Below are 14,182 nucleotides of genomic sequence, written 5' to 3'. Positions count from 1 at the left end.
CCTCCCTCACTAAACATGTTCTGGAGGATTGTGGCTGTTTCCTCTCAAGGGGCGGGTAACCTACAACCATTGTTAAGGTGATGGTAGACCCCCCATAATGTGCACCAGCTGATTTACCCTGCTACTGCTTTGACATTTAAGTGTATTTTAAAAAAAAAAGAAGATTAAACAAACCCACCTATACTATTAATGTAATTCCAAAAGTAAAACTCCACAGCATATAGTCCTAAGTCTTAGACCTAAGCCTTAATACTGACTCTTGACCAACAGACAGACATTCAGACCCTCCTCCAGGAGATTGAGCAACAAATATGTCATGACTATTCACAGACTGCTATGTCAAAGCTTTTTGTTGGAAAGTTTATTGGAAGGAAAAAGTCTGGTTAGAAAATGTTCCCAAAACTGGAATAAATACAACATTGAAAGGATTGATGCAAAACTCCTTCAAGGGTTTGAAGATTGCCAAGGAATAGACAGACACATGACTTTCAGAGTCCATGTGCCGCAATACGCCAGAGGATGACTGGAGTTCTGGATGAATTCTGGATGCTCGAGTTGGAAAAACTGTTTCCAAAGTCACTATGGACTTCACCAGGAACTCTTTAATCACTTTGTTCATTCCTCTACCAAAAAGGTTCATGAAGACTTTTATACTTTTTTTTTTAACAGTAATGAACATCTTCTCTATCTATTACATTTATCAATACCCAGTTTGATGGCTATGGTATCACTGTACTTAGTTGACCAAAATTACTGGCTTGCCCTAAACCCATTAAAAATTTACATTCTCTGTAGTTTTAAGAGGGGGGAAGATGGGAAACAGAATTAAACAATGCAGACAAGCTGAGGGTCTCAATCAAAGGAACCCGGACTTCTTGAAAACCGATTACCTCTATAAGCCCCTGTACTAATATTGTAATCTGTCATCCTGACCCCATAGTGAAAACATACCCCAGTCATGGACATACTTTTTTTTTAACAGTCCATTTTAAAGATTAGCAGAAATGTGAGAAATGTATTCATCTATTTTCTTTAACCAATAACTGAGTAGGAAAAAACTTTTGGAGGATATTCTACAGAGATGCTGTTACTAAATTCAATGCGCTTATCAGTACTTCAAATTTCAGATTAGGTACTGCATTTACTAATTTTATGCTATAGTAATGGCTAAAAACTATATTCACTCAAGTTTATTTATGGGTACCTACTGAACAGGTCACCAGTCTATCACAGGCGGTGGTGGAAAAGCACATTTATTTGATTGCTATGCTAAAGTACTTTTTTTAAGTGTCTTTAATATGTTTTTTGGAGGGGGGGGGGGGATTATAATGTTCATTCTACTACATTTCAAAGTCAAATATTGTACTTTCTTCTCCACTACATTTTAAGGAAGCTGCTAATTATTTCTTCCTTTTAAGGCTCAGCTTAGATTTGCAATCTGCTGTTGCTGTTTTTCTCTCTTGAATGCAGTTTCACCTTGCAAGGAGCAGTGAGTACTTGAGTAGATTTTTGACCAAGCAACTTTTACTTGTAGTGAAGCAAGATTTGACTATGAGTATCAATACTTTTATTCAAATACTACTGCTGAGTACTTCATCCACCACTGAGTGATCACAGGGCAAGTATGTATAAGCATGCCCTCACACCTAAGGAAACCAGAGAAACTAGCCTCAGTTATGTTTTTGGACTGTGGGAAGAAGCCAAAGTACCCAGAGAGAACCCACTCATGCATCAGAATCATTTTTACACAAATTAATAGTTTAATTCAAAAGATAAATAATTTTAGACTTTGCTGTTCATGTTGCAAATTTTTCCGGTACTTTATAGTTTTACTCAATGTCATCAAGCTGAGAACCTCTAATTAGTTCTTCCTGATCTGAGAACAGGTACAACAGAATTCAAAGAAGACAAATAAAACACAGTTTAATGTACTTTTACTACAGGAAAAAACAAAAAACAGAACATTTTCTTACAGCTGATAATCATGATAATGTGCTCTGTAGCTTAGTGGCTTTTACACTGGAGGAATGACTCGTAAATCAGATGTTTTTCAGGTCTTACCTACAAAAACGACTCGTTCAGTAATGCAGGTATGTAATTTCATTCAGAAAAATAAAAGGCTGCAAAAACACAAAAGGCAACTGCTGTAAGAGCATCACTTAAGCTTTTTACCCTCTGTGAAATGCCCATCAGGGCTGCATCACAGGGAGGTGGAATGTGCTTTCTAGCTTCTGCCAGCTGTCTGGTCCCATCTCAGCAGGCCGGGGCTTCAGTGTTCATCAATCACTCCACATTGGCACATGCTGGACCTTGTAAAAAGTAGTCCAGGATCACTAAGGCGTGATCAAAACACATTCTGCTTCAAGGAGACTCCAAATCTCACAGATTCCTGTCAAGAGCAGTAAAACACAGGGAGGCTGGCGGTCGCATTAAAACGTGCTATAAACTTTAGACTGATAATCAACACCACATTGACACATATCGCCTCGTGAAAAGAAGCCAATTCCTTAGAACACTACTAAATAACTTGTTTAATCTTGTATGTGAAGCAGAAACGGTCATTGTTGAAGGTTCTTGTGCCGTCCTTAAATCTCTGAATGTCTAAAGCAGATGAACAGTGCAGCGATGAGGCCTGGCAAGCGCTGCAGCTTCCACATCCGAGGCAAATATAGTGCTACTGACACCACTGGCAGATCCAGACTGAAAAAGTGTCTCATCCCCCGTTTGGGAGACAGATGAGTGAATCCCAACTCTGGTTCCAAACAACGTTTGGAAAAAACGTTGACACAGGCCTGGGGGGAAAGGCAAGTACAACATGGCAACTTCTCAGTAGCAGAGGCCTTGGCTTAATTCTTAAGGCAAGAACATTGGTGTGGCATAACAAAAACAGCTTATCTCAGTGCAGCTACTTGCTGTGTGTGCAATAACTTTATAGATAGGTTAGAAAGTAAGGATTTTATGGAAACTAGGCAAATAAATACAAATAATTAAAAAAACATTGGTATGTGAGGCACAAGCAGCACACAGCAGTAACAAATCTATTAGAGTTGATACAAGGCATTTACACATCAATAGTGTGGATTAGTTATACTAAAAAAGAACACTGATCACGGTCATAAAGTTAGAGGGTGGATCACATTTAGCCAAATAAATGCAGAAAAAAAAAGAAATTTGACATGTTGGAGGTTCAACCACGAGCTGGGATCAGATCAGATTCATGTCTGCATGCTCAATATGCAGTCACGTCAGTCTGAAAACTTAACCAACATTTAAAAATAAACAATTCTGTTTTCAAAAGACTTTACAAAGTTGGGGCTTTACAGCAAGAAAAACTAGTGCCTTTAAAACAACCAGTATTCAAACTGATGCTTTTATACAAAACAAAACATGTTAGTAATTATAAGTGGTGCTTGGATGTCTTTCCTTTTTCTGCTTCCAGCATTTATGCAAAGTTAGGCTGTAGTCGTACCAGCTTCACATTATAGCTGTGTGGAAAATTCCTTCAGTTATTAGGAAAGTACAAAACATATGCATCCAAATGTAAAACGAGTAACTAAAGGCCCTCTGCTGAATTCTCAAGACTAGAACCATGATTTTTCACACAATAAAACACAATCTGCTGATTCCTTCTGTTTAGATTTAGGTTCTAGAGAAATGGCATGTGCTCCATGTGCAAGATAAATATAGTGGAACTGCAATGTAAAAATATTAAACAACTGTTAAGCATTTGTGTCTTTATAAACATTAAAGGAATATTAGTGTTAGTGTGGCTTAAACTGTGTGATAGAGTGAGAGAACCTAACATGCTTTGTGCTTAAGAAGTGTTGCTTTATGATAGTTTTAACAGGCAGAAAATAAGTCGTTGATGCCCATTCGACAACTTGCTGGATTATTAGCTTCAAACACTGTTGCAGAGCAGATCTTCTTCCGCTTTGCATTAAACCTACACAGGCACTTTATTAAAAAAGAGGCATCTGGATCCCACCATAATGTTCGGAAGACTTGCAAAACTCCTTTTGGGAGTCAAATCTTTCTGATGTGTTTTTAAACAATGGACTAAACATAAATATTCTGTGGTAAACACAAGACATTTTCACAATATATGATTGATTTAATTTGGGTTGAAGCAACTTCCCTGTCAACAACCTGGAAACTAGCAAAACGTAGAACCAAAAAGAAGGCACAGAGACTTGCTTTCTTTTTATACAGTCCTGTAGAGATAAACTTATCCAGAGGATTTTCCTGAAGATCAGCTCATAATAAGCTGCGTTGGCTTCTATCACTTCCTTTAATGGCTTACTAGTATTGCAGTTAACTTATGACTGAGCCTGCTGTTAACGGCATAAAAAAGTGAGCACAGATGTGTAAAGTGAGGAGGAGGTATGGTTGTTGGGAGCTCAGGAAGGTCAATGAACCTCTGACTGCTGCAGGTGCATGCTGGTTGAGTTGGTAAAGTCGGAGGTCAAGTCTCAAAGTATTTGTAGATGGCTGTGACGTACGTCATGACACTTTGCCAATCGGGTCGCTCTGTGTGAACCATCTCATTAATGTCCTGGAAAAGAGAAGGAGATGGGTTAAACAACAGCAGGAACATGATGGCGACAGATGGAAAGTCTGCTTGTTAAAAACTAGCATAAAAACAAATGAGAGATTTTTTTTTTGCACTTTGTGGTAAAAACCATGTCCTTCCTGCAGGTAAGGTTACCAAGCAACAAAGTCACTTCACCAGTTTCCGGGCAACAGATGTGTTTAACGATGGAGTCTTTATCTTTAGGCTCTGTTATAAGAAATATTTGTTCAAATTCAAAACAAGACAGTTTAAAAAAAAAACATGTAAACTCTTGAATTTACACACAGGCAAAGAAATGAAATAAAAACAGTCAGATAACAGTTTATAATTACGTAAGAACACAAGAGTATTGCTTTGCAGTATCGGATCACAGCCAATACAAGGTAACAATAACATGATATCTTAGAGGGGACAGGGTATTATTTCTTACCCAAAATAATATTATGTTTAGGAAGATTATTATGCAACACAAAAATAAAGCCTCAGCATATTTTTATATATATATAGATCTATATATAGATCTATATATATTTGCTGTAAACTGCTGCAAGTTACTTGGGGTACGTCTGTATCAGTTTTGAACATTGAATGACTGAAAGTTTTGCCCATTTTCCCACAACAGCTTGGGCTCAGTGAGGTTGGATGAAGATCGTTTTTGAACAGCAGTTTCCATTTCTTTCGGTATGGACTTTGACTTTGCCAATATAACACCTGGATATGTTTATTTGTGAACCATAACAGTGTAGATTTTGCTTTATGTTTTGGATCATTGTCTTGTTGGAAGATAAACATCCAGAATGGTCCTGTATTTGGCCCCATCCATCTTCCCGGTCTCTGCTGAAGCAAAGCAAAAAAGCTGTGGCTTTGGTTTCATATCACCAGAGCACATTCTTCGGCATGTTTGGTGTCTCCCAGGTGGCAAACTTTAAACAAGACCTTTTATGCATATCCCTAAAAAATGGCTTTCTTCCTTAAAGGCCTAATTTTTGCAGTATATGACTGATTGTTGTCCTGTGGACAAAGTGTTTTTCCTCATCTCTGCAGCTCATCCAGAGTGATCATGAGTCTCTTGGCTGCATCTCCGATCAGTCGTATTGTTGTGAGCTGAAAGTTTGGAGGGACAGCTGGGTCTTTGTAGATTCACAGTGGTCTGATACTCTGATTTAAACTTCTCTACACCATATCTTGCACCTGCTTGGAGTGGATGCTCTCTGAACTTTAAACAGACCTCTGAGATTGTCACAAAGCGATGCATTTTCACAGAGACTTGATTACACAGAGGAAGAATCCATTCTATTCATCATCTATCATTTAAGTAAACATTTGATCATTCAGAGATCCTAAATTAACTTCTGCAGTGAAAGTAAAAGGGCAGATTAATTTTGCATGCCACACTCTTCAGTTTTATTAGTTAAAGTTTAAAATATCCAATTAATTCCATTCGACTTCATGACTGCATCCCACGTTATTGATTCTTCACAAAAAATGACAATTTTATGTCTTTATGTTTGATGCAAAGGTTGGCGAAAGCGGGTGAATACTTTCGCAAGCCACTTGCAAAAGTTCAAGGGCGACAGTGGCATCGGGTGCATGAGTTTTCCCTGCAATTAGAGGGTTGTCAGTTTGAGCCCCGGCTCTGGCTTTCAGTGTCGTCGTGTCCTTGGGCAAGACACATCACCTGCATTGATGGTGGTCAGAGGGCCGAGTGGCACCAATGTTCTGCCGGCTACAATGTAGTTTGCCACCATCAGTGTGAGTTTATGCATGAATGGGGGAATTTAGTGTAAAGCGCAATACAAGTACAGGCCATTTACCATACATAGAATTACAACAAACATAAATTCAGGGAAAAGCATGTCAACAGAGCTTACCAATGTGCATTTAATGCCGACACTCTCTGCAGCTTGGAAAGCTAAGGTGAAGTTTCTCCTCTGAGAATAAAAGTTAATATTTTAGTTCACAAATAGAAAATGATAATAGAAAATGTACAAACAAGTGGAAATCTGCTTGCCTTGTCCTGGCTTGTGAGCTCGTGGTAAGGGATGTGTGCAGGCAGATAGGTGTGCAGCAAAGCGCAGAAGGCTAAGCCATCATTCCAGCTGCTGCTGAAGTTGGTGATATCGATATTCTACAGCGATTGACAGACAAACTTTGATTAGACTGACTGATGGAAAAAGTTTTTCTTTACAACATAGGTGCCACAGTGCAGCTTTTTCTTATTACTTTTAATTAAATATTCCCATGATGACTTCTGCTGCCATAGATATTTATAAAATTATATATTGACAGAAAACAGAAACTTGGACTGGTAACAGAGATCCATGGATCAATAGAATTCACTCTATCAATTATTGTCCTGGTATTTAAAACGGAAAAATAATAGACCTCCAGCAATCACTGACATTTCATATACCGGTAATACCATGTGCTATTCTCTGCAAATCAAACCTATCATCTTGTATGTGGTAACCAAGTGTTTTTGTCAGGTTACTAAAGAGATGTGCTTAATGTTACACACTTCCTGGAAAGAACTGAGGAACCCATGGTAACCACAACCTTTGTACCTTCAACATTGAAGAAAAAGGCCTTTGTGACACCTCCCAAGACATCCTGACATCATTCTCACACTATAATGGAACATTTTTAATGTTCAGTCCTCCAACTCAAGCTTATTCTGCTTATTCTTATGCCTATCTCACGCAGTCTATGGGCGAGAGGCGTGGCACGCCATGCATGGGTCGCCATTCTGTTGCAGGGCAACACAGAAACACAAACACACATATAACCATGCACATACACACACATTTAAGGACAATTTAGAGCCGCCAATTAACCTTAGAGACTTAGACAACCTTTATTGTCATTCTTTATACACAGAGTGTATAAAAAACTAATTTTAATTTAGTTCAGCTTTCCAGGCAGTAGGTGAACATTTCTATTCCAAGTGCAGCAGTGATAAAATGGAAACAGTGTGGGAGGAACAAAAAGAAAAAAGACATGGTGCAAAGAAACGCATTGATATGAAAGTTCAGAGCATTAATATATATGGTGCAAATATGCAGTGTTTTTCGTTTTGGTGTTATCAGTGTGATGCAGAGTCTGTGATATAATTTAGAGTTTTTTCAACAGTTCAGCAGTTTGATGGCGGTGGGGAAGAACTTTTGCAGAATCTGATGGACCTGCATCTAATGCGGCAAAGCCTGTTCCAGAGGGCAGCAGAGAGAAGTCCATGGTGGGGTGTGAGGGGTCCTTGAAGATGTTACTGGCTCTGGACACACAGCGCTGGGATGAAATGTCTTATATGGAGGGAGGAGGAGCCCGATGATCCTCTCTGCTGTTCTCACCACTCTTCTCACTTTCTTCCAGTCTGAGGCGCTGCAGCCTCCGCACCACACAGTGAGACACCTGGTCAGAATGAGCTTTATGGTGCTTCTGTAGAAGCTGGTGAGGAAGGATGGGGGGAGGTGGACTCTCCTCATCCTCCGCAGGAGGTACTATCGCCACTGTGCCCTTTTGATCAGTGAGGTGGTGTTCATAGTAAAGTTGAGGTTGTCTGTGATTTGCACCCCCAGGAATCTGGTGCTGCTGACCACCTCTACATCTAAGCTGCTAATGACCAGTGGAGCGTGGTTAGGCCGGTTCTTCCTGCAGTCAGCGATGATCTCCTTCGTCCTCTCCACGTTCAGGATCAGGCAGTTATCTCTGCACCAGCTGCTCCACCTCCTCTCTGTAGTCCAGGTCTTTGTCATCTCTAATGAGGCCCACAACTGTGGTCTCGTCTGCAAACTTCACGATGTGATTGGTGGTGAACTTGGGGACGCAGTCGTGTGTCAACAGAGTTAACAGTAGTTAACAGGACGCAGCCCTGAGGGGAGCCTGTGCAGCTCTAGCAGCCGATTGCAGAGGGGTGTATGGAAGCCCAGCTGTTCCAGTTTTCCTATCAGATGCTGAAGTCTGCATACACAGAGATAGCCTGGTATAGAGTCTTCATTGCCTCTTTTGTATTAGCACTGGGAGGCACATATACAGCAGTAATGCTAACCACATTGAATTCTCTGGGCAGATAGAATGGTCTGCAGTTAACAGTCCTGAGCTATCTCTATAGTTATCCTGCTATAGGCTTAGATTACTGGAGGACATAGGGACCCCTATTTCTTCATTCTATCTCTATTCTCCCACTCTGCAGAATCTGTTAGTTCAATCTCTAATGTTATGCTCTCTCTGTTTTTTTCCTCATAGTAACTTTTCCTCGTCTCTTCCTGTTTGGCTGTGACTTCATCCTGGAGAGAAATATCAGCTGTGCTGCTGCCATCAACACCTTTGTTTATAGATGTTTGAGATCTGTCCGTTTTTCCTGTGTAGTCCTGTTTCTCTGACTGTGACTCGCTGGATGTGCTCTCTTCATCCTCTGACATGGGAGTTGGCACGGAGCTCGTCTGCCTGGCTGTTTGTTTCCTGGACTGGGCCACCTTTTACAGTTGCTTTTTGTATCTCTGCTTCTGTCTCCTTGAAACCCAGTCGGCCACACCGAGTCTGGTTCTACTCGAGGTTTCTTTCTGTTAAAAGGGAGTTTTTCCTCTCCACTGTTGCTACAAGCATGCTTAGTGTGAGGGATTGCATTCGAGTCAATGAGTCAATGCAATCAACTGGTTTGAGATTACATTTGTTGTGAATTGGTGCTATATAAATAAACTGAATTGAACAGTCAGAAACTCAATGTCTTGAGAGCAGAATCTGGCGACCCATCTACTCATGTTTTTAACCTACCACTCATGTTTTTGAACCTTTAGGACCAGTTAGGGCTCCATGGAGGAGGACCCATCCAAAGCATCCCATGCATGCTTGGGGATAATATGTAAACTGCGTAGAGAAAGACCCCAGGCTGGAATTAAACCCAGAATCTACTAAGCCCCATGTGTAATGTTATACTTGCTGTGGATTTGGACTGATACCAATTACCTGGATGTAGAAAACTCCAAGAAAAAAAATACACCCCTAACAAAAAGGACAAGACACAATCAGCTGTCTTCCAGCAATATTGGTTACAATAGTTGCCATTCAAAATTTCCTCACTTTCCTTGATGGGCCCTTGGCTGGTCCCCCACAATTCCCTTTTAAACATCAATATGTGTACTAAAATATTCTCTCATGATTTGTGGACATTAGGATCTATAGAGAAGCGTTATCTCCTGGTCAGACCCTGTAATTCAGTGAAAGGGTGAAGTCAGAGTTAAAAAATATGCACGCCCAGGAGAAGGCCAGTGGCTGGAGGTTGGAGGGGATTTTGCTGGTTGCTGCAGGGAAGTGGGCTGCCATCTGGCTGGCGTTTGATTAGGAAGGGCCATTTTGAAAGGCTGCTACTGTATATTGTTATACAAAAACCTGTAAGAAGTTTGAGTATTGCACTGCCATTTTGTTGCTAGTCAGTTTAGTTGGAACATCTATAAAGATAACATCCAGGAGAACTTAAATCTACATATGAGGTGTGATTTTCAGTTTCACTTCTTCTTTGAAGTTACAAATGGTGACTACATAATGCAAACAAGCTTACAAATGCAACCTCTGTTGATTTTGTACTAATCACTAGGTATAGCTGCCTAGTTCCAGAAAGGATTACGAGACTACCGACTACAGGTGCAGTAACTTATCTTCTTTTAGGCTTTAAGCATATTGTTTCATTCCTGCTTTTATCCTGTGATGGCAGCAATCATTTCTTGGGGTCTAGTATGTTGGAGCAGTAGCTGATCTATAGCTGAGAGGAAGCAGATAAGCTCATCAGCAAAGCCAACTATGTGCTTGGATGCCCCCTCCATCTGGTGCAGGTGACAGGAGGCATTAGGACTCCAGCTAGCTCCATGTCTTACCCCCCTTACATGATTTACCAAACACTAATTTAGCTCAGATCAAGTTCAGGCTTGTTACCTGATAACCTTCAGTCTTTTTTTGGCACCACTTCAGCAAAGCATTTCTCTTGGATCCCCCATATTCCCTGGCCAGCGCTGACAATGGATCCTTTCTCTCCTCCCTGTTAGAGAGACATAGAAGAGACAAATAAGCGGGAAAAAGATTCCCTGAGCCAGAATGAGTGCTACCGCAGGTCATTCATTCCGGATGCCATCAGACTTTAATATGCGGCACTATAACTGGAATAACTTGTGCAATAATTAATGTGTAATTACTATTTAATACCCTGTGTAATAACCTGTTTTATACTTTATATTTAATACCCAGTGCAATAAATATATATATAAATACCCATTTACTGTATATAAACACCCATTTAGAACCCTGTGCAATAACCCTGTATAATAATCCTGTTAAATAAGAGACTTCAGCTGTTATATATATATATATATATATATATATCTCAATAAAGTCAATCCATCACAAACATCCTATGTGAAGGTCCACAGTAGTTCTATGAGCCAAGAGCATCTCTATTCAGAAGTGTGTGAGATTATTTGAATGCATAAATTCTGATTCATCAGGTAGTTTCAAACATTGAGCCCTAGTTACCACGATGTCAAGTAGCCCCTTTGAACACATCCTATGTTTACTCCTAGCACATGACATGATGCCGTAAGCTGTGGTACCTGAGGCGGCTGCGAGCTGTGGGTGTGATAGAAGCTGTGGGGGAGGAAGAGGACAGGGAGAGTGGGGAGGAAGCAGCACTCATGGCCATAAGGGAAGTGGAGGAGGCCCCATCTGAAGCCGTTATGTCCCTCTTGATTTCCTCGCTGCTCCTGCGCGACACTACAATAAAAGATTAGAGGCTCAGTTTTAAAAACTGACTTATGGTAAAAGATAAATAAATCAACTAACATCACTAACCTGAAACAGCCTTGGTGGAGTCCATGTTGGAGACCCTCTGAAGGACAGGAGGTGTGCGGCTGGTTGGGGCCCCTCTGAGGAGGTGGTCAGCTGTCGGCACATAACATTGACACCAAAAGATTTTATGACGAACTTCTGCTGGAAGTGGATGTCGGGGGGGAGTCACTGTGAGTTCATGGAATGCCGACTAGCTCACCAAGAAAACAATAAATCATTGAAGAAGTAAACAAACATCACAAACTATGGTCAAGATTGCACGTTCACACAAAACACTTGAGCCCATTAGAGTTGAGAATCAACAGAGGGAAGCAAACTTCCTATCACCATCCTATCATCCACTATACTGCTAAACACAAACCATAATCTCAAGAGAAAAGCAGTACTGTTTATATCAGATGAGAGTAAATGATCAATCCCAGCTTATTTCCAGGATGACATATCATCATGGCCAAAGCATTAACTGTGTTTTAATCACTGCCATGAACACAGGTTTATAAAATCAAGCAGACAGGCATGCCCACTGTTCCTGCAAACATTTGTGAAAGAATGGGTTGCTCAGGAGCTCAGTGAATCCAAGAGTGGTACCGTTATAGGATGCCATGTAGTAGAAGGCGATGGAAACGAACGGTTCAGTGGTTGCTGATGCAAAAAGTGTTGTCAACTTTCAGCAATTCTTTCAGAACTCCAAACATCATGTAAACTTTAGATTAGCTCCAGAACAGAGCCATACATCACCAAGAGCAATAGTATACAGCACACTCCCACTGGAAATGCAGCTGAGGTGCGTTCTGTGGACTCTCCTATCTAGCAATGTGATGGATGAGTCTGGTTTGCTTGTTGCCTGGAGAACAGTAGTTGCCCGTAGACTGTACCTCGCAGACCTTAACGTTGGGTGGTGGGGATTATGGTGTGGGCTTGTTTTCCAGGAGCTGGTCCTTTCCGTTTTGTCCCATTGAACTGAATGCTTCAGCACATCAAGAGACAGTCTGGACAACCCCACGGGGCCAATTTTGTGAAAACCTCTTCCAATATCTTTTTAAGCTCAGAGGTTTAGTGCTACAGAAAGCAAGGTCCTGAATGATGAAGATGTGAGGGTTTGGTATGATTAACTTGATTTGCCACCAACATCCTCACCTAAACCAAAACACCTTTGATATAAATCAGAGCAAACACTGGGAGTCAGGCCTTCATCCTCAAACACAAATGCTATTCAGAAAAAGGGTTTAAAAAATTCCATAAACTCTTAAACCTTGCAAGAGTTTCAGATGAGTTTAACCTGTTATAGCTGCAACCTGATGAACGCTACATTGACCTTTTTGAATTAAGAACAGGATGTCATTTAAGTCCACCTGCAATTCAAGGCTGGTGAGAAAATCCTTCATTAGGCTTTGCCACCATTTAAGAATGATTAGGATCTGGACTTATACTGGAGCATTTAAATACAGAAATGATTATACTATTTAGCTCCAGTAGTTACCCTGCAATCACCACATCATAATGCTGTCACCACTTTGTTTTATTATAGTGAAGCTATAAGCCTTAAAAAAGCTTATAGCTGTATTAATTACATTTCCTAATAGCTAAAATGCAGAATATTGCCTGATGTTATAGGGGTATCAAATGCACATGGAGCTTATTTACCTGGCATGGTTATGTCTGTGTAGCTAGGTCTCTTATCACTCAAGGATGAAAGGGGTTTGGTCCCGGAGATAGACCCAGCTATAGAGTGCCTCTGAAAAAACAAACAACAAAAACACTTTAAAACAATTTTACCAGGGAAAGCAAAGCTTTCTAAAAATTTAGATTGTTGCTTTAGAAAAACAATGCAGACTTTAGTTTTCTTATTTTGGTACAAACATAAACACAAGTTAACAGCAATAATTAAAAGTCCTAGCATTATAACATTTACAGCATTGACTGTAAGCTACAACATCTTAGAAGAATCTGACTTAGTCCTTTTTTTTATATATTTCTATTCTTAAAGCAAATAACAAAATATATTAGTGGTGGGCATATATAATAATTTATTTAATCTAAAATAATCTCACTGTAATGTTGGAATTAATCTAGATTAAAATCGCTCATTTGAATTCTGCCAAAGGCCTTCAGGATATTTGTGTGCTACCTCCAGAATTAAAAAGAAAATGTTTACTTTTCTATGTTTGTAAAATCACAGGTAATTTCATCTTCTTACTTAAGATTGTGACAAAGTTATAAATACTTTTTTTGCTCATTTGTTACTGTGTTTTTGCAGCACAAAATAGTGTCCCACTTTGAGCGGCTTTCTCCGCGTGCTGCTGGTCATCTATTTTTCTTATGACAGTTCGCCTCGCAGGTAGTTTGTAAGATAGGTCACCTGTTGCCGCCTGGAGAAGAAGCTCGGGCTGGCAGCTTGTGGCTATACACTGAACAAGGAAATTGGTTAGCTTGGCTGATAGAGCTGTGCTTATAGCTGCACGTCACATTAGTTGTGGTAATTTCACGGTACACCTACACAGGTTGGAAGACTGATTTGTTCTCGCTCCCAGATATACATCCGTGCTAAATATCAAGGTGAAAATGATCATTAACACAGACCCAGCTCCCAAACAAACTGTGAGAGTACATTAATGTCAATATTTTTTAAATAAAATGCCGATAACGGCCCACCACTACAAATTATCTTTAAAATTTTTCGATGGAAGTTCTTTGAAACACAGAGGAAACATCACTGCTCCCAACTCGAGGTCAGGTTTTATATATATATATATATATATATATATATATATATATATATATATA

At 40.0% G+C, this 14,182-nt stretch overlaps 1 protein-coding gene across 1 annotated transcript in view; it reads right to left on the bottom strand.

Annotated features, from left to right (window-relative positions):
• Positions 1-1,917: 1,917 nt before the first annotated feature.
• specc1l (sperm antigen with calponin homology and coiled-coil domains 1-like) overlaps positions 1,918-14,182 on the bottom strand; it is a 27,044-nt gene continuing 14,779 nt past the window's right edge. Inside the window, exons 7-13 of the mRNA XM_015396613.1 lie at positions 13,043-13,133; positions 11,402-11,491; positions 11,164-11,323; positions 10,493-10,595; positions 6,582-6,698; positions 6,442-6,501; positions 1,918-4,552 (exon numbers count right to left, since the gene is read on the bottom strand). Coding sequence (XP_015252099.1) covers positions 4,463-4,552; positions 6,442-6,501; positions 6,582-6,698; positions 10,493-10,595; positions 11,164-11,323; positions 11,402-11,491; positions 13,043-13,133 — 711 coding nt within the window. The 3' untranslated portion in view covers positions 1,918-4,462. The remainder of the gene's footprint in view (positions 4,553-6,441; positions 6,502-6,581; positions 6,699-10,492; positions 10,596-11,163; positions 11,324-11,401; positions 11,492-13,042; positions 13,134-14,182) is intronic.

The sequence above is a fragment of the Cyprinodon variegatus genome, unplaced genomic scaffold (genome assembly GCF_000732505.1).
Source record: "Cyprinodon variegatus isolate N-32 unplaced genomic scaffold, C_variegatus-1.0 Scaffold809, whole genome shotgun sequence".
Taxonomy (NCBI): Eukaryota; Metazoa; Chordata; class Actinopteri; order Cyprinodontiformes; family Cyprinodontidae; genus Cyprinodon; species Cyprinodon variegatus.
Note: the sequence above shows the minus strand (reverse complement) of the source record. Positions and strands in the feature narration are given on the sequence as shown.